Source organism: Suricata suricatta, chromosome 10, assembly GCF_006229205.1.
Source record: "Suricata suricatta isolate VVHF042 chromosome 10, meerkat_22Aug2017_6uvM2_HiC, whole genome shotgun sequence".
Taxonomy (NCBI): Eukaryota; Metazoa; Chordata; class Mammalia; order Carnivora; family Herpestidae; genus Suricata; species Suricata suricatta.
This window is the reverse complement of record NC_043709.1, coordinates 45,615,368-45,636,772: the sequence shown is the minus strand read 5'-3', so window position 1 is coordinate 45,636,772 and position 21,405 is coordinate 45,615,368. Positions and strand designations below refer to the sequence as shown.

The 21,405-nt window shown below is 37.0% G+C and overlaps 1 protein-coding gene across 2 annotated transcripts in view; it reads left to right on the top strand.

Annotated features, from left to right (window-relative positions):
- The window catches only part of RAB3IP (RAB3A interacting protein), a 46,441-nt gene that overhangs the window by 476 nt on the left and 24,560 nt on the right, over positions 1-21,405 (top strand). Inside the window, exons 2-4 of one of the 2 annotated variants that reach the window (XM_029955387.1) lie at positions 550-686; positions 14,784-15,059; positions 15,784-16,042. In XM_029955387.1, coding sequence (XP_029811247.1) covers positions 676-686; positions 14,784-15,059; positions 15,784-16,042 — 546 coding nt within the window. In that variant the 5' untranslated portion in view covers positions 550-675. The remainder of the gene's footprint in view (positions 1-549; positions 687-14,783; positions 15,060-15,783; positions 16,043-21,405) is intronic. The other variant, XM_029955388.1, reaches the window with a different exon arrangement.

Genomic DNA, 21,405 nt, shown 5'->3' with positions numbered 1-21,405 from the left:
CTCGGCCCGGCAGGCGCGCTCCCCATCCCGGCACGCGGGCTCAGGGAACCTCGGTGGAGGCGGCGGCGGGGTGTCGGCGCCTCGGGGAGTCTGGGGCCGCTGGGGCGTCGGTCGGCGGCGGCGGCTCCTCCCCCGCCCCCCGGACCCGGGCGCGTTACTCATTAACTGCGCGGTCCCGAGCGCCCGCGGCCGTGAGCCGGAATCCCGGTTACCTGTCGGCCGGGCGCGCGCGGCGGGGAGCTGGCGACCTGCGGGCGCGGAGGGGTGGGGGTCTAAGAGAGTTCCCGAACAAGTGTGCAGCCCCGCGCTGCGCGGGACCTGGAGCAGGGTGAAGCTGTAGTCTCGGACCTGGGGTCGTAGTAAAGGACGAGCGAGGCTCCGTGCCGAGGCGTAGAGGTCACCCTCGGCAGGTTTCGGTGAAACCTGGGGGGCCGGAGCGAGCGCCCAGAGTCGCGCGCCTTAGGGTGGCAGCGCATTTCAGCCCGACTTTTGTTTCGGGGAGTTGAGAAGAGCTGCACCGACGTAATTGTGATTACACTGCCCTTCCAGCGTTGACAACTCTGACCGCCCTGGGACCGGCCGGCTCTAATGGACTGTAGAAGTGATGATGTTAGGTGCCATCTGCCGCACGTGAAGAGTTGCCAGTTGTTATGGAATTAAGAAAACACATCTGTAATGGCTAAAGGGTAAGGTCTTGAAAATTAAGAATGTTGAGTTAATACTGGTCCTCAAGAAGTAGTTTAGTTTCGTGGAAATAGAGCATATTCTGAGGCTACCTGTTTCACGCTGTGTTTCTCCCTCCAACTCCTTCCTTTCAGTGCAGGAGAAAAGCCGTGTAATCCTCTGCCGTGGAATGATTACATAATTGGAGGAGACCTATAAGCGGATTAAAACAAAACTGTTCTATTGTAAATCTGTTGGAAGACCCAGTTTCTGTTCATTACCCTCCTCCTTATTTTGTTGTTCCTAGGGTTTTTGTAAAATGGTGGGTGACAAATCAAGGAGAAAAGAGGCAGAATAGATCTGTAGACAGATCACAGTAAATATTTGATACTGTTAAATATTCCACCAGTTTTATGGGGCCTTGTTCTGTTAACATTTGTTATTTATTTACTAGTACTGTGCATTTTGATAGGATTTTTCATATTTGGACAGACATTGAATCCCAACTATGGTTTCTGTGATCTAATCCTAAAGCCCTTGTGGAATTTATAAAAGTTCTTAGCAGTTCTGCAGTTGTACTACAGTAGTGCATTTCTTACTACTGGAAGATAAGCTTTTTAATTTTTTCCTTTTTCCACTGCAGTAAAGTTATATATCAGTCCATACCTTTGTTAACCAAAGTGAAGCTTTAATGTAACTCTTCCTTGTGTGTTTGGCAAACAATTAAGCTGTGGTATTGAATACCTCGGACTTTTCACTAGAACATTGGCTCTTCAGCTACTTGAGGGGTTTCTAATTAGATCCAGTTGTACTTTTTGAGTTAGTATAGTTATGTCCTATAATTTTCTCTAAACTCTCAGTTCACCACAACACACACACACAGACATTCCACAAATAATTTTTGCAGTGCAGGGTTTCTTAGAAGTCTAGGTCCCTATCAATTTTTAATATGGCAGAACAAAAACTTGTAGGTTATGGTAGTTTTGCATGTATTATTGTATTTAGTCTCCTTTTTTTTTCCTTCCTGAGAGGGACTCACCGAACCAATAAGTTAGCTAGCAAAATGAAAACTTACTAATCTGTTTTAAAGTTTCAGCTTCACTACTTATTGTGCATGTGACCTTGAGTAAATCATGTAACCTTTCTGAGCTTATTTTCTCCATTTGTAAATGGATAGAGTGAATTTGCCAGCTTTCAAATATTTTTATCTGTTTATTTATTTTTAAATAAATTTTGTATTTATTCATTTAAGTAATCTCTACCTCTCAGTTGGGGGTTCAAACTTACAACCCCAAGATCAGGAGTTTCACGCTTTTATAACTGAGCCAGCCAGGCGTCCGTTGACTGTTTTTAATGTAGTTTAACCTAAACTATTATATCGGTGGGATGAGAATTAAATGGGATATTCCACGTGAGGTGTGGGCGTGGGGGAAAGGAACAGATAATAGTTTGGTAGTGGACCGTACACTGTGCTTGTTGACTAACGTTACCATAACAACTTTGGTCCTCAGGACTTTCCTGACATGTAGATTGTGTCACCACGTTATACAGATTGGGGAATTGAGGCTCAGAAAGGCAAAATAACTTGCCTGTGGTTACTTAGTTGTTAGTGGTCCTATAGATGATTAGTGGCAGAGCCAAGATTAAGCAGAGCCAGGATTAAAAACCAAGTGTGACTGCCCAAAATGGAATTCCTAACACACTATCTCCTCCCATTCCTTTCTACATCTTCTATGGAAGAGCTTTGTAATTATAAGGAGACTCTCCTCAGATAAAAGGTGTTACTATCATTTGTCGTTTTGGTTAAAAAGTATCCAGGTTTTTTGGTGATGATGGTACCACTATTGCTACTACTACTATTGAATTTACAACTTATTCTGTGTCAGGTTCTGGTGTAAACACTATACCAAGTCATTTACTCTTATAGTGACTTAGGCGTTAACTAATGCTTTATCTTCTTTTCTTTTCTTTTTTTTAGAGAGCATGTGAATGAGGAAGAGGGGAAGAGGGAGGGAGGGAGGGAGGGAGAGAGAAAAAATCCCAAGCAGGCTCCATACTCAGCACAGAGCTTGATGTGGGGCTCTATCCCATGGTCTTATGACCTGAGCCTAAATCAAGAGTTGGACACTCAACTGACTGAGCCATCAGGCACTCCTGCTTTATCCCGTTTTATTTTATTTATTTTTTAAATTAAAAAAAATTTTTTTTATTTTTGAGAGAGACAGTGCCAGCAGGGGAGGGTCAGAGAGAGAGAGGGAGATACAGAATCTGAAGCAGGCTCTAGGCTCTGAGCTAGGTGTCAGCACAGAGCCCGACGTGGGGCTTGAACCCATGAATCCTGAGATCATGACCTGAGCCGAAGCTGGACGCTTAACCAACTGAGCCACCCAGGCGCCCCTTTATCCCATTTTATAGTTGAGAAGATTGAGCCAGTGAGAGCTTCTTCTGTAGCTTGCTTAAGGTCGTACAGCTAATTAAATGATAGGACTCGATGAGAAGTCAGGCGGTTTAACCACTGAGAGCAGTGCTCTTGTAACCACTTTGCTCTACTATTTCATGTGTAGGTTGTAATGCTGAAGAATTGTTTTTAATTAAGCATTTATGTGATATTTAATATTAGAATAATAAGTTAATTCTTTATGTGTCACCAGAGATTTTTAAATCAGATATTCATTGAGCGTCTACTGTACAAGTCACAATGGGGGTTAAAGGAGAGTATTCATGGAGTGTGAAAGCCAGACCTTACAATCATTCCCAAATCTTTTATAAGTTCCTTAAAACTTAGAAGGCATATGTGTCTCTCATATATGTGTTATTGTTGTAATTTTTTTTTTGATGTTTGCCTATTTTTTGAGATAGAGCCAGAGCATGAGCAGTGGAGGGTCGGAGAGAGGGAGACACAGAATCCGAAGCAAGCTCCAGGCTCTGAGCTGTCAGCACAGAGCCTGACGCGGGGCTTGAACTCAAGAACCATGAGATCATGACTGGAGCCAAAGTCAGACGCGACTGAGCCACCCAGGCGCCCTGTGTTGTAATTTTAATGAGTGCCAAAGAACACAAAGTGCTAGAATAGTTGGAGAGTGGGGAGAAAGGATGAGTTGTGGGCGGAGCTCCTGTGTGCTGAAGTATGAGGGAGAGCTCTCTGGGTACTCCGAGGGGGCATGCTGCTTCAGGTGTAAACGCTTTGTCCCACGGAGAGTTTTGGTTAAGGTATCGTTCAATAAAGAACAATAATTTGGTTACTAAATTACTTAAGTACACTTGATATTTAAAAATAAAATAACTGAACTTTTGAAAACTCCTTGCTAGCTAATTTCTCCTTTTCTCTACTGATTTCCTTAGAGATATTTTCTTTTCTTTGCCAGGAAGTACCTTTTTTTTTTTTTTTTTTAATTCTTACAGAGCACTGGGTATCTGCCTGTATTTTGATATTTATTAGCTTTGATATTCATACTGTCCTGTAAATTTTGTTGACAGTGAGTTCTCTTCCACAGTTGTGCATGTGCTTTGAAAGCAGGACTTAAGTCATCCTACCCCATTTTGTCGCATTTGCAGTGGGCCTAGAACCTTTAGTGATTGTGTTTAGAGAGGGGTGTCAGTGGAGGAACGTCAGGATGTATTGAAATTGATCTAGCAGTAGTAATGGAAATGCGTTCAGAGTGAAAACTGTGTGGGCTAAGGGAAGGGGGAGAGGGATATTTCCAACAGGCAGCATTAACTGCTGTCTTTGTTTTTTTCTCTTCTGCTTTCCCTTTCAGTTTACAGCATATGAGGCAGTTTGATAAGCTTCAGTTGTATCTAGTCATGGTTAGAAAAAAGTGATTTAGCTTAGAATATCAGCCACGCAAAATCAATAGCTATAGGCATAAGCTGAGATTACTTAGGGGAAAAGAATGAAAATTTCTGTAGTTAACAACAGGGTTGTAAACATAAGCATAATGGAAGCCAATAGAAGATATGAGTTGACAGTCTAGTATAAAGAAAGTCTATGCAAGAGTGTGAGAGTACCTTAGAAGCTTAAAGGAGCATACGAATGATAGCTTTGAACCATTTAAGTGAATTGTAATTTGATGTGTCCACATAATAGTGTTGAGTATTTGTTTGGGGGCACCTGGTTGATCAGGGTCAAATACAAAAAAACACAAAATAAATTAAAAAAAAACAGTAAGTAAATGTGAATTAATTTCCTGTTAGGAAGAGAATTATATTTGAACTCTATACATCAGGGAAAGAAAGCTTGTTTTCACTTTTCTCCCTTTTTTTAAAAGTTTATATATTTTGAGGGTGTGTGAGCGAGTGGGGGAGGGGCAGAGAGAATCCCCAGCAGGCCCTCCACTGTCAGAGTGCAGAGCCCTGTGTGGGTCTCTATCTCACAAACCTTAAGATCATGACCTGAGCCAAGATCAAGGATCAGACACTTAACTGACTGAACCACCCGGGTACCCCAGAGAAAATGACTTATATGTATAAATAACAAACGTATACTGTTTTTTTCTTATTTATGTAGTATTTGAATACATTTGAACTGTAACCCCAGTAGTCAGCAAGAAGAGTCAGTCCTGCCACATCTATTTCTCCCCTTCTTGTATTATTTTGAGCAAATTCCAGGCATTGTATACTTTCATCTGTAAATATTTCAGTATTTTTTTTTAAAGAGTGAAGGGGAGTTGGCTACGATACTGTTACGCACTTTAAAAAATTAACACTAAGGGTACCTGGGCGCCTTGGTCCATTAGGCAAGGCATCCTCCTCTTGATTTCAGGTCATGATCTCATGGTTCATGAGTTTGAGCCCCATGTCGGGCTCTATGGTGACAGCATGGAGCCTGCTTAGGATTCTCTTTTTCTCCCCTTCTGCCCTTCTCCCACTCATGTGCACACTCTCTCTCAAAAATAAATACTAAAAAATAAAAAATTAATAATTCTTCAGTATCAAATATCCGTACTTTTTGAATACATAATAAGGCTGCTATAATAAAATCAAGTTTCTGTTTATTTTTATTTATATGTTTCCTTTCTCCCCCTAAGTTCTGTAAGAGGCTAAGTAAATATTTTAAATCCCACATAGTAAAATAGAGGAGGAAATGGTGATAGCAAAGAGAATGTGGGACAAAAGAATAGAAGGAACACAACACAGTAGCAAATGCTTATTTTAGTAGCCATGCATTAGAGAAACTTTAGTTTTCCCTTTTTAAAAGTAAGTACAAGGATTCAGAGATTAAACTGTAGTCTTTTGTTTAGATTGTTCACTCACTTATGGTTGGTTGGGTGAGACCTGGCGTAGAGAGCCTCTGTCTTGATCTGCTATTTATCTGAATCCAGCCTCTTTCCCCCTGCCCCCTCTCAGTTTTATCTTTTAAGTGATTCTTGGAAATAGTAGAGTCTGGTGTCAGAGTCAGACTCAGCAGGACTGAATCCTGCTGTTATTTATTGACATGTTTGACCTGGATGAAATTAATTATTCTCTCTGAGCCTCAGTTTCTTTTTCTGGAAAAAAAAAAAGATAAGAGGGGCACCTGGGTGGCTCAGTTGGTTAAGGGTCCAACTTCAGCTTATGATCTCGTGGTCTGTGAGTTTGAGCCCCATATTAGGCTCTATGCTGACAGCTCAGAGCCTGGAGCCTGCTTTGGATTCTGTGTCTGTCTCTTTCTCTGTCCCTTCCCTGCTCTTTCTCTCTCTCAAAATAATAATAAATAAACAAAAAAATAAAAAAATAAGAACCCGTTCAAAGGGTTTCTGTGAGGAAAAACTGGAATGACGTATATAATATGTATGTGTGCATATCACATGTACAGAATAATATGTGTATATGCGTGTAATGTATATGTGCATGTATGTGTATGTATAAATACAAATGACACTACTCTGAAAGTTTTTTTGTGTGTGTATGTATGTATGTGTGTTTCTCCGTTCCTTCCAGTCTCAGAGTATCGAGATAGACATTAGATCAGACCTTTGTAATCTCTTGACTAACTTGTTGCAATAACCTCTTAACCACCTGTCTCTAGTCCCTTCTCTCTAGTTAAAGTTCTTATTGCCTTGGGAGTTAAAATCTAATCCACACAAACTATACTAATCTTTACTACATCAGAGTATACCTACACTTGCTAAAATGTAGATCAGAGCATCTCTTCAGGATAAACAACAAGCAGCATTTTCCATGTTAAGTGAAGCTTTTAATGATCTGTCCTATGCCTGCCTCTCCAGCCTGATGTTGGGTCATTCTCTCTTGGTTACTTTCATTAGTGCCAAACTGTTATTCCCGGACTGTCCTGTTTTATTGCCCTGACTTGCCCATCTATTGAATTCCTGCACAGCATCTAAAATGTAACTTATATTTACTTCTCCTGAAACATTTCCTTCCCTCCCTCCCCCCAGCCCTCAGGGTAATCATTTCAGTGGCTCACAACAGGCTGTGCACCATCTCTTTAGTCCATTTTTATTGAGCCATTCTTAGGACTGTGTGCCAGGATTTGCTCTGAGGAGTTGAAGCTGGCAATCATCCTTCCATTCCAAACAGAATAAATAAAATTAATTTAAAAATTTATTAAATACACTAATATTATATATGGATAAAATGTATTTAATAAATATGTTTTAAATATTGATGGTTTTTAAAGAAGTAAATTAATTGTTGGAATTTATAAACTTTAATTCATTATATACTTTTGAAATAACAATCTAATCTTTAATGGCAGAAGCTGTTTCTTCCATAATTCATGCTGAATTAGGGAATCATTTGGGAATTAATAAAAGCATCTGTACCTTCCTCCGTGCTTTCCATCCTTCAGCAGTCTTTCAATAAGTTGAAAGAGGAAAATAATACATATGTAAACATTAATATATGTTATATACAGTGTATATAGTATAAAATAGATGCTGGCTTTGTTGAGAAAGAACATTTACAACAATACACTCATAATTTAACAATATTTTTAAACCAAAAATACAAGCATTGTTTTTTTCCCTTTGATGATATTTGTGTTGATACAATGTGACAGAATATTTGGCAAGTATTAGAGGATACCCTAGAGATTATTATAATTAGTAATAATTAATTTTAAAGTGGCAGCTATGGTGGTAAGCCCTTGACGTGTTTTGTCTGACTTAATTCTCAGGCAACCCTATGAGATAGATACAGTTATTACCCATGTCTTTCAGGTGAGAAATTTAGACTTAGGGCCCTGAGATCACATTGTTAGTAACTGGTCGAGCTAAGATTTGAGTCCAGTTCCAGAGTACAAGCTTCTTGTGAGGCGGCAAACACTGGCTAATTTCTTCCCATCAGAAGGCCAGACTCTGGTCTTCCTTCTAATCTACAGAAATCTCACCCCTCACCTTATAATCAGGATCTTTGGTTCCAATTCCATCACTAAGTAGATGAAGATGTTGGGGCTCAGCGTGGTTTAATTCACCTGCCTGAGTTGCAGGTATAAGTTAGAGGTTGGTCAAAGCTAAACCGTGAGCTTTCTTCTTCAGGTACTGGTACCTCTGTTCTGCTGTGGCACATAGAGCTTGGAGGAATTTTAGTAAATATAGAATTAAAGTTATTTAATTTTCAGATATTAAATTGATGTACAAAAGGATTAAAATTACAGCTTTAAAGTTTTTTTTAAAGTCAAATAAGGGTAATATGCTTTTTGTGAGAAAATGGATTTTATTTGTTCTTTTGGACTATAATAGACATTGAGTTTCCCAATTTCATTTAAATTGTGTATGTATATTCATTTTATCCAACTTCTTTAATTCTTAATAGAAAATATTGTAGCAAAAATTTATCTTAATTTCTTGAGTTATCCTAGGGATGTTTTTTATTTTCAGTGAGAAAATTCACTTTAAATAGAAAAAAGAATTTTTAGGACAAGTTACTGGAAGTTTTCTAGGCATTTATTAAGTAAGTTAATACTTATGAACTTCTTAGCAACAATATTTGACACATAGTTAACTTTAAATATTGATTGCTGTTCTTGCTATGATAATACTGACTTCTAAAAAGAAGAAATAACATGAAATACATATTTATGATAAAAATAAACTGTTTTGGGGTGCCTCAGTTGGTTGAGTGTCTGGTTCAGGTCATGATCTTGCCGTTTCTGGGTTTGAGCCCTAAGTTGGCTGTGTGCTGACAGAGGGGAGCCTGCTTGGGATTCTCTCTCTCCCTCTCTCTCCGTTCCACCCTCCCTCATTTCTCTCTCTCAAAATAAATAAAAACTTGAAAAAAATGAAGTAAATTATCTTGACCAACTTTTCGTTATGATTCGATGTCAGTTTTATTGCTTAGAATTGAGTAATAATAAAGGCAGATGGACAGTGTTGGTAATTCACCCATAAGAATTTAATGTCGATTTTTTTCACCCATTGGTAGTGGTCCTTAACAGGTTTAGTTTATGAATTACGGTATTCTGCAAAAGAAATCAGTTTTTTGAATTACTCATTACTTGACGCAAAAGAATACTACTGCTTAAAAGTAGAAACTTACTTTACTCATATAAAAACTTTGAATTTAAGATAAGTTTTAAAGTTTCTATATATTTTATTTTTTAAATGTTTATTTTTATTTATTTTTAATTTTTTATGCTTATTTTTGAGAGAGAGAGAGAGAGGGAGAATGAGTATAAATGGGAGAGGGGCAGAGAGAGAGATGGAGACACAGAATCTGAAGCAGGCTCCAGGCTCTTAGCTGTCAGCATGGAGTCCGACATGGGGCTCAAACTCGTGAACCATGAGATCATGACCTGAACCAAAGTCGGACACTTAACTGACTGATCCACTCAGGCACCCCTTTAAATGTTTATTTTTGAGAAAGAGATAGAGAGTGGGCATGTGTGCAGGCGAGGGAGGGGCAGAGAGAGGGGGAGAGAGAGAATCCCAAGCAGGCTCTGCACTGTCAGCAGTGAGCCCAGTGCAGGGCTGGAACTCATGAACCATGAGGTCATGACCTGAGCTGAAGTCAGATGCTTAACTGGCTGAGCCACTCAGGTGCCCTAAGCTTCCATATATTTTAAGGATCAAAAGATTTTCAGACCAGTGTGTTTGGTGGCTGATTACTAGCTAAGTTACAGTTTATGGAAATTTCATATGCTTGAAAAAGGCACGGAACTGAATCTTAAAATAATCTTTTCAGAAGTGACTTGAATTTAAACAAAGTTTAAATGTATTCTCCAGGATGAAAACTTGTAGATAGAGGCCCTGCCCTAGGGTACTGTCCTCTGTGTTATGTGCATTTCTTTTATTTCTCAGCCTATAAGGTAGAAAACCCAGGTGCAGATTTTGGGATGAGAGAACCTAGGTTGGCCCAATAATTTGAAAGAGTCAGGATTCAAAACTGCCTCTCTTTGAGACTTGCATTCTGTGTTTGTTACTTTTGCTTCAGTTTATAGTCTATTTGTATTCTCCATAGATGCTTTGCTTTCACACCTTAGGCATGCCTGAAAAGCCCTTCAAAGGGCTTTATCTTTCTCATTTGCTCCTTCTTGTTCTTTGGGTCTTTTCTTCGGCTTTACTTTTTCTGGAAGTCTTTCCTGTGATTCATTTGCCCCTCCTGTCTCGTCTCTTAATACTCTTTGTGTCTTCTGTGGCATTTTTTTACACCGTATCATTGCTTCTACTTGCCAATCTCTCCTTTCTTCAGACTATTTGGGAGCACAGACAGTTTTTCATCTTTCCCTAGAGACTGGCACATGGTAGGCCCTCAAACTACTTTTTGAAAGCATAGCTGAAATAGTATGCTTTATAAGTCAGAAAAATAAGATGGATGTTACAGGGATGACGGACTTTATTTCAACATGAACATTTTTACTCAGATGGTCTAACAGAATGCAAAACAGTTCAAATGGTGGTAATATGTTGTGGTTAAGAGCTTGGACTCTGGAGTTCAACAGATGGAGGTTTTCATCCTGGTTGTCTTAAGCTGCAGTGTCCTTATAAATGCACTGGAACTACACTTGGTATTTAGTAAGTGCTCAAAAAATTTTAGCTGTTATTTTGAGAGAAACTGCCTTATAATCCTAGATGATTGGGCCTGGTAGTTGGATGGCTCAGATCCCCAGTCTGGGTTATTTTGAAGCAAATCCAAGTAACCTTCAGTTCGTATCTCTAAAAGGTAAGGATTTTTTTTAATATAACCATAATATCATTATTCCTAAAAATTGACAGTAATTCATAATATCTGTAATATTCAGTGCTCAAGTTTCCTTGTCTCATAATTTTGTTTTTACAGTTGGCTTTATTCAAATAAGAATTCAAACAAGATCCTCACATTGTATTTAGTTATATATGTTAATTCTCTTTTTAAATTTATAAGTTCCCTCTACCTTTTTTTTTTTCTAGTTTATTGAAAAAACCAGGTGGTTTGTCTAGTAGAGTTTCCCAAAGTGTAGATTTTGCTGTCTTGTCCCTGTGGTATTTAACATGTTTCTTTCTTTTCTGTGTTTCCTACAAGACCTACCTAGAGGCTTGATTGGTTTGGGATCTTTTTTTTTGAGAGTGGCAAGAAAGGTTCATGGATGGTGGTGCTGTCCATTACTCGTTTTGCCATATAATCCCATAATGTCTTATTTTTTTCTTTTTGTGATAAGATGTCACCAGTGAGTTCAGGTACTGTTGTTCTGATCCATTAACTATAAAGTTTCCCACATAGCTTTTTAGCTTATGGCTCTATCTTTTTTACATTTAAAAAAAAAGTTTTTATTTTTATTATTGCGAGAGAGAGACAAAGCATGAGAATGCGAGAGGCAGAGAGAGGGGGAGACACAGAATCTGAAGCAGGCTCCAGGCTCTGAGCTAGCTGTCAGCACAGAGCCCAGCGCGGGGCTCCAACTCACAGACCATGAGATTATGACCTGAGCCAGTCGGCCACTTAACTGACTTAGCCACCCAGGTGCCCTTACCTTATGGCTTTAATAGCTATTAATTATTAATGCCTAGACCCATTTTATTAGGATTTCAAATTCTTATTTATTAAATGGAATTCTTTCAAAAAGAACTTTTTCTCATAAACTTTTAGCTCCTTGATGTATAGGGAAATCAGGATAAATACCTGATTCTTCTCTTTACTTTACCAGTTTTCAAAATAATGGATTGATTTCCTAGCACCAATCAAAGAGTATCAGTGAGATTTTGTTTTTATTTATGATCATGAATTTCATAGATTTAAATATTTTTTGTTTTACTTCCTTACAGATAATATCTTTTTGAAGTTCAGATTGTCTCATCTTTGGCTAGTGGGACTCCTTTTGATACCACTCCAGTAGTCTTTGATGGCTTTCTTGCTTCCTGGTATAACAGGATGTTCCAGGGTCTTTTTGTACGTTACTGCCCTTGGCCTGGAAATCAGCCATTTCTTGGAGGAGCCCTTGTTCTGTTTTTGTAGAAAATGGTATTACTTTGGGCATTAGGGGTACTCATTGCTCCTGAGTTGGTTACTGATGTTACACCACCTCAGTGGATATATTTAGGAATTTTTTTGTTTTAATAGAAATTTTTTCTGTTTTTTTTCTGATTCAAATTTAAAACATCAGAGTTTTTGGTTCTTTGATATTATATTTATATCTCTTATGTGCTGAAAATCTTAATTCTGAATCACATTAACATAATAACTTATTTGCCTGATATTAAAGTAGTTTCAGAATAGGAATATCAGCATTACTAATATTACTGAAAATAGTTTATAACTTTTTTCACATCTTTTATCTTTAGAATATACTCTGTATAGTTTTAGGTTTTAAATCATTTGCAGTAGCTCTTTTCTATGTCGTTAAGCTACCATCTCAGTACACAGCCTGGTTCAATTTATTTTTAGAGATTCTTTTTTAAAATTTAATCTTGTTTTGTTTTTCACGTGGTTCCAAGGTCAAATTCAAATCTACAAGGCAAGGTCCATTTGGAAAAGTCTAGTTTTCATGCCTATCTCTTCCCATTTTCTCCTTCTTTCTATAGATAACCATTTCTATTAGATTTTGGTTTATCCTTCCACTTGTGAAATATAAATATGTATACACAGTAATACACCTATATGTCATATGTACATAAAATTACATATGTATGTCATATATACACATAAATAAATTTGTATTTTCTCCTTTTTTAAGTAAAAGGTAGCTTCATGTCTTTTGGATGAAAAATAATAAATTAAATATTAAACACTTCAAATTCCTTGTTAATATGACCTTTCATTTGGCATAGTGAATATTTTGGGTGAAAGAACAATTTCATTTTGAAGACTAAAATTGTTATTTGCTACAACAAAGAAAACACTGGATTTGAAATTTCGCAGTTGCAGATCTAATAGCTATAACTTTTATTGTCTATATATATCCTTGAAGATTTGTGATGTTTTAATTGTACTTTTGAGAGATTATATGTATTAGGTCATCTCTCTGCCAGTTTTACTGCAGCCTTTTGTTTCCTACTTGTCTTTTTTTAAGCACTTTTTAAAAAGGATATAAAAGAGTAGAATTTTTCAGTTTAATGAAATTTTCTGTACTTTCTGAAGAAATTAGGTGCTACATTGGTGCTTGTAATTGGGAATTTTGGTAGGGCATCACTCATGATTATCAAAGTTTTATTGTAGGAAGGAAAAAATTAGGAAGAGAGGTTGGGCTCAGATCATAGAAGACTTGGTTTTCAGGCTGTTTACAGTGGAAAATTAATAAAGGATTTACAAGATTTCTTTCACGTTCAAGTGAAAAATTTGAGTGGTACAGTTTTTAGTTTTAATGTAAACTTTGTGATGTAACTGAGTGGTTCTATAAAATATTTTTTGCTTATGAAGAAACAGAAGTATACATGTTATCATTAATGGCCAACTATGGTAACAAATGTTTTTTTGAGACCATACTGTGTGTCAAGTACATAGTATACTTCTAAGTACTTTATTTGGATTGTCTCCATTAATCCTTACAGCACCTTGGAGAATGGAGAGGATGTTATCATTCCCATTCTCATCCCATCAGAGGAGAAATTTAAATTTTTTTTTAATGTTTTATTTTTGATACAGAGAGAGACAGAGTATGAGAGGGGGAGGGGCAGAGAGAGAAGGAGACACAGAACCGGAAGCAGGCTCCAGGCTCTGAGCTAGCTGTCAGCGCAGAGCCTGATGCGGGGCTTGAACACACGAACGTGAGATCTGACCTGAGCCGAAGTCGGAGGCTTAACCGACTGAGCCACCCAGGCGCCCCAGCTCTTACCTAAATTTGAAATTATCAGTTGATCCCTGATCAACATGGCTTTGAACTGTATGAGCTCACTTATATGTGGATTTTTTTGGATAAACACAATACAGTACTGTAAATGTATTTTCTTTTCCTTATGGTTTTAATATTTTATTTTTTTCTAGCTTTATTGTAAGAACACAATATATAATGAATATAAATACCAAATATATGTAAATTGACTATGTTATTGATAAGGTTTCTGGTCAGCAAGAGTTAACGGTAGTTAAGATTTTGTGGAGTCAAAAGTTACATGTGGATTTTCAACAGCTGGTGCCCCAACCATGGTGTTGTTCAAAGGTCAACTGTATAGTATAATATATATATCTCATTTTAAGTGTGTGTTTATATAACATCTTACTGAGTCTTCTACTTACTCTAACCAATATCATATGATAGGAAAATTAAAAATATCAAGGAAATTTTTATTTCTTCCTCATTGTTAGTTATTAAATTACAGTTTAACAACATTAATTTTCAGTTTTATTCCAAATCAGATTGTTTGCATTTTATATTTATACTCTGAGATCACTTAGTAAATGTTAAATGATTATAGTATTTTTCTTTGTACTTTTATTAGAAGTTTATAGTTTATAATGGACTGTTCTTAAGAACACATTTTATAAAGGGGTGCCTGGGTGGCTCAGTCAGTTAAGTGTCCAACTCTTGGTTTTGGCTCAGGTCATGACCTCATGGTTTGTGAGTTCGAGTCCCATGTCAGGCTCTGTGCTGGCAGTGTTGTCCTTCTTTCTCTCCCTCTCTCACTGCATGTCTCTCTTCACCCCCTGCTTGTGTGCATGCTCTGTCTCTCTCAAAAATAAAACACTAAAAACACATGTTATATATTTAATTTAATTTTGTTAATATAGGTATCACTATTAAAATAACTCCGCTTTTTGTTTTAACATAGGTTATCTTATGATGAGGCTTTTGCTATGGCTAATGACCCCTTGGAAGGCTTCCATGAAGTAAACCTTGCTTCACCTACTTCTCCAGACCTCCTTGGTGTGTGTGAATCAGGGACTCAAGAGCAGACTACCTCACCAAGTGTCATCTACCGGCCACATCCTTCAGCTCTGTGCTCTGCCCCTATTCAGGCTAATGCCTTAGATGTTTCCGATCTTCCTACACAACCTGTGTATTCATCCCCCAGACATTTAAATTGTGCAGAAATATCTAGTATCAGGTAGGAGATGATCAAGATACTTAGTTTGGAGTATCATGTTAAATGACAGTTGCTTGGTTGCCTTATTTTCAGTTTTGATATTTTAGAAAATTTGAATAATAAAAGCATGTCCATGAAGAGAGCAATAATACATGTTAATGTTCAAGAGCAGGGGTCAGCAATCTTTTTATGTAAAGGGCCAGGTAGTAAATATTTTAGGCTTTGCTGGCCATACAATCTCTGTTGCAACTATTGAGCTCTGCCTTTAAAATGTGAAAGCAGCTACAGACAGTACAGAAATGAAAACGCTCCAATAAAACTTTATGTATGGATACTTTGAATTTCATATAATTGGCACAAAATATTTTTATATTGATTTTTCCCCCCCAACCATTTGAGAATGTAAAATTGTCTCTCAGTTTGTGAGCCTTCTAAAACAGGTGGGCTGAATTTACCCTGCATTTAATTTGCTGACCCCTGTTCTAGAGTAGCACTATCTAACGTAATTTTCTGGGATGATGAAAATGTGATAGCCATTAGCCATATGTGGCTATTAGACTTGAAAAGTGTTAGCTTTGACTGATTTTAATTTTTTAATCAATAAATAGTTTATAAATTAATTTAATTTAAAAACTAAAGGTATTAAATATTGTGGCTGTCACATTGGCTAGTGCAGTTCTAGACTTTCTGTGTTTATGCTAGTTCTATGTGAGCATATTGATGTTTTCTGAACTCTCCTTTACAGCATCCATGTTACAGATCCAGCCGCCTGTTCTACCTCTGGAGTCACAGCTGGGTTAACTAAATCAACTACGAGAAAGGACAAATGTAATGCAGAGAGGGAGTTTTTACAGGGTGCTACTCTACCAGAGGCTTGTGATGGCGGTGATGATATATTTGGGTTGAGTACTGATAGTCTGTCCCGTTTACGAAGCCCGTCTGTTTTGGAAGTCAGAGAAAAGGGCTATGAGAGATTAAAAGAAGAACTTGCAAAAGCTCAGAGGGTAAGCAGAAAAGATGCTTTATTCTTCCATGTTTTATATTTGAAATTAACATTTACTCATGAAGTGGGGCAACTCAAATGAAATCATTGTAGTTCTACACCTACCTTCTCATATGCATAGCCTCAGCTCCTGTTGGGCAGCATCTAGGAATCTCTGGAATTGGTGCAGTGGTAGTAAAGAAGCTCATGTAAGAGTATTAACTGGAAAATGAGACTCTGAAACCACTCCATGCCGGCTCCCTGTCTTATATTAATGCAGATTTGGTGGGTTATGTTCCATGTATGGGTTTCCCCCTTGTATATGGTTGACTTCATGGTCCTTCACTTGAAGTCATTTAGTCCAAGTCATTTTGTTTTTGGGGAATTGTTTTAGTAATAATTACCTTTGCCATTCAACAGCGCTTGAATATTTTTTGTCACTTATCTTGGAGAATTTTCTTTTTTTGGTAATTTGTTGTGTTTCCCATTTGGTCATCTTTAAAATTTCTGCTATTTATTCCTAGATTTGTGGCTATGTTGTACTCTTTTTATGTGACTGCACTTAAATTTCAGAGGGAAATTTATAGTCCTAAATATTTATAATTAAAAAAGGAAAAGGTCTCAAATCAGCATCCTCAACTCTCACTTTAAGAACCTAGAAAAAAAGAGACACCTGGGTGGTTGAGTCGGTTGAGCATCCGACTTTGGCTCAGGTCATGATCTTACGGTTCATGAATATATGCCCCATATCAGGCTCTGTGTTGACAGCTCAGAGCCTGGGGCCTGCTTCAAATTCTCTGTCTTCCTCTCTCTCTGCGCCTCCCCCACTTGTGCTCTGTCTCTCTCTGGCTCTCAGAAATAAACAAAAACATTTAAAAAATTAAAAGAACCTAGAAAAAATTACAAAATCAGAGCAAGCAGAAGGAAGAAAATAATAAAGAGCAGAAATCAGTGAAATTGACAGCAGAAAAACTAGAGAAAATGAATGAAGTGCTGATTTTTTAAAAATAATCAATGTAATTGATTGTAAACCTCTCAGAAGACTGACAAAAAAAGACACCAATTATTAGTAGCAGGAGTGAAATGGGGTATCACCACAGATGCTGCAGATATCAAAAGTACAAAAAGGAATAATATGAATAACTCCCTATATAAATTTGACAACTTAGGTCAGATGGACCAATTCACATTTAGAAACTTGAGAAGAAAGGGCATATTTTAAATGTGTAATTTTTAACATGTTAGGACATTTCACAAACATATATCCCTACCCTCTGGCTACCAGACTCATCTCTTCAAGAGTGTAAATTGTTGTTTGTATCCCCAGTGCTAAGCAGAATACAGTACAATGCCTGACATTTATGTTTCCTTATAAATGTTCCAGTGAATGGCTGATAGCTAAAATAGCCACACAGATATGCTAAAACATTTTTGGTTAAATATATCTTATTGAAAAGAAATATCAGTAGCCTTTTTATCTTTTTCCTTTGGGAAGGGATATGTGATTGTATTTGGTCTCTGCCATCTGGATCAGACTTTGTTGTCTTAATACACAGTAGTGAGGTAAATCACAGTTTATGTAGAGCTCAACTATTGAGCATATATATATATATCCATCATTGTGAATATGTTGTGTTTACTTACTGATCAGAACAGATTGCTAATTTCTTAGCTCAAGTTGAGAATCTTTTTTGAAATATTTTATTTGCTGTATTTAGAGGTCTTGTTGAAGTAATTGAAATAGTAATGACAAGTGAGCACATACATGTGGTAAATTATGAAGAGCACAAGATAATATTAATACTTAGAGGTTAAGTCTTGAAAATATCTTGAATATGAAAATATTACTTGATTATATCAACCTGTGAATTAAAATTATGTCAACAGCCATTCTCTTTATTCTGATTATTCTTTTAAGAGACTACAGATAGTTACCATTTTTCCTTTTTTTTTTTTTTTTTTTTTTTTTTTACTTTTAACCTATTTTTATCTTCAGATTTAAAGTGAGTTTTTTGCAGGTAGTATATTGTTAGGTTTTGCTTTTTTTATCCATTCTGTTCATCTCTGTCTTTGATTGGTATGTTTAGACCATTTACATTTAATGTGATATTAATATGGTTTTGTTTACATATGGCATCATTACTATTTTGTTTTCTATCTGTTCCTTTTTTCTTCTTTTTCCTTCTTTCATGCCTTCTTTTGGATTCCATATTTTTGCTGATTTCATCTTGTCTCCTTTGGCTTATTAGCTATATATTTTTGTTGTGCTAACTCAGTGATTGCTTTAGGGTTTATAGTATACATAATTAATTTATCCCTGTCTATTTTCTAATGCTGTTACACTACCTCACGCATGATGTAAGAACCTTACAAAAATGTACTGCCTGTCTCCTTTTCCTGCCTTTGTACTATAATTGTCATACATTTTACTTGTTCATATGTTTTAAACCCCACAATGCTAAGTGTTACTGTTTTTGCATTGAATGGTTGATTATCTTTTAAAGAGGTTTAAATGATAAAAGAATCTCTGTATTTACCCATGTAGCTACCATTTCCAGTGTTCATTTCTTTGTCTGGATCCCAGTTTCCATCTGCTAATCATTTTTCTTCTACTGGAAGGACATCTTAACATTTTTGTTGTGTATGTTTGCCAGTGATAAATTATTTTTGGTTGTTCTATATCTGAAAAGCATCTTTTCTCCATCTTTGTTTTTGAAAGATATTTTCACTTGGTCAAGAATTTTAGGTAAATGGTTTAACCTTGAGTACTTTGAAGATGTTGCTTCAGTGTCTTCTGGCTGGCATTGTTTCTCACAAGAAGTCAGGTATTATCCTTTGTTCCTCTGCATGTAATGTAAGATTCCTCTTTATCACTGGCTGTAAGCAGTTTGATTATGGTGTGCCTTGGTGTAGTTGTGCTTGGGGTTTATTAAACTTCTTGAATCTGTAGATTGTAAATTTTCATTGAATTTGTTAAGTTTGGACCATTGGATCTTAAAAAGTTTTACCTACCTCCCCTCTCTGCTCTCCTTCCAGACTCCTATTACATGTTCATTAGATGGCTTAAAGTGGTTCCACAGCTCACTAGTGCTTTGTTCATTTATTTTTATCTTTTTTTCCTCTTCGTGTTTCATCATGTATAGTTTCTGTTGCTGTCTCTTCAGTGATACTCCTTTCTTCTTCAGTGTCTAATCAATTCTGTACACTGTGTTTGTGGTTTTTTGTTTTTTTTTTTTTAAATCTCAGACATGGTGGTTTTCATCTCTGAAAGTTTTATTTGGGTCTTTTAAATGTTTTTGTGCTGTGTTTTGCACAGTCTTATCTTTAGCTTCTTAAACACATGAAGTTCAGTTTAATAACTTTTAATCCTTGTCTAATAACACTTTCATCTCTGGGTGATAAGCCAGGCCAAATTATAGAGCTCCCCTAATTTGTCTGCTGCTAGGTGTGCAGGGTCTCAAATTTTGTATTCTGTATTTTTTCTGGTTTTTCAGTTGTGTCAGGTGGGGTTGTAAATATGATCCCTGTTACTCTATTTTGATTGGGAGTCCAGTTCTGTTTCTCTGTTTTTGTATTATTCTGCACCATTTTACTAACCCTAACACAGAAACTTATACACGTGCTCCAATAATTTTGAGCATCTTGAGGATAAAGATTACAAGTGTTTATTGTTCAGGATTATATTTTGAATGCATAATTGGTTCTCAATACATTTTGTAGATTAAATGAATGTACACATACGTGTATGCAGTTACATCATTGTGTGAATAGACACACATAATTAGTTAGGGACATGTAGCTGCTTGTAAGCAACTCCCAAATTTTAGTAACTTATCTAGAAGAAGTTAATTTTTATTTATTGAGCATTCTGGAATTGATGTGCATAGTTGATAGGCCTTTATGAAACAATTCAGGGCTCCATTTTTCCTCTGTCCTGGATATTTGTAATCTTTTGGAATTTTATCGTTAACTGTATCTAACCAATGAGATGAAGGGAAAAGAAAGCTTGGAGAAGGCACACTGGCTTCTCAAGAGCCTTGGCTTAGAAGTGACACAAAACTTTGGCTCACATTCCATTGCAAACCAATTTCATGCTGATATTTAGATGTGTGGTGGGCTGGGAAGTACAGAGTTTGGGCAACCACTTCCCAGTAACAAATCCATACTGTGTGTAGGGGGAGTACTAACGTGATCACTGATTTTGAGCTACAGAGCTGCCAGAAGTGATGTATTTATTCACTTGTTTGGCCTTCTATAGGTCATGGCTGAAGAGTAGTTTTGACGGAATTCTGAGGTAGAAGTAGGGCTTTAGTTTCTTTTTTAAACTTGTTCCTTCCTGGATACTACCCAAAGCAATCTACATATTCAGTGCAATTCCTATCAAAATAACATCAGCATTTTTCATAGAGCTAGAACAAACAATCCTAAAATTTGTATGGAATCAGAAAAGACCCTAAGTAGCCAAAGCCATCCTGAAAAAGAAAACCAAAGCTGGAGGCATCATAATTCCAGACTTCAAGCTGTATTACAAAGCTGTAGTCATCAAGATAGTATGGTACTGGCACAAGAACAGACACATAAATCAGTGGAACAGAATGGAGAACCCAGAAATGGACCCACAAATGTATGGCCAACTAATCTTTGACAGAGCAGGGAAGAATGTCCATTGGAAAAAGGAGTTTCTTTAGCAAATGGTTTTGGGAAAACTGGAAAGTGACATGCAGAAAAATGAACCTGGATCACTTTCTTATACCATGCATAAAAACTCAAAATGGATAAAGGACCTAAACATAAGACAGGAAGCTGTCAAAATCCTAGAGGAGAAAATGGGCAACACTCTCTTTGACCTCAGCTGCAGCAATTTCTTACTTGGCATGTCCCCAGAGGCAAGGGAAACAAAAGCAAAAATGAACTATTGGGGTCTTATCAAGATAAAAACTTCTGCAAAGGAAATAATCAGCAAAACTAACAGGCAACTCACAATGGGAAAAGACCTTTGCAAATGACATATCAGATAAAGGATTAGTGTCCAACATCTATAAAGAACTTATCAAAATCAACACCCAAAAAAACAAATAATCGAGTAAAGAAATGGGAAAAAGACATGAATAGACAGTTTACTGTAGAAGACATCCAGATGGCTAACAGACATGTGAAAAATGCTCAACATTTCTCATCATCAGGGAAATAGAAATCAAAACCACAATTAGATACCATTTCACACCTGTCAGAATGGCTAAACTTGACAACTCAGGCAACAAGAGATGTTGGTGAGGATGCGGAGAAAGAGGATCTCTTTTGCACTGCTGGTGGGAATGCAAACTGTGCGGCTACTCTGGAAAACTGTATGGAGGTTCCTCAAAAAATTAAAAATAGAACTACCCT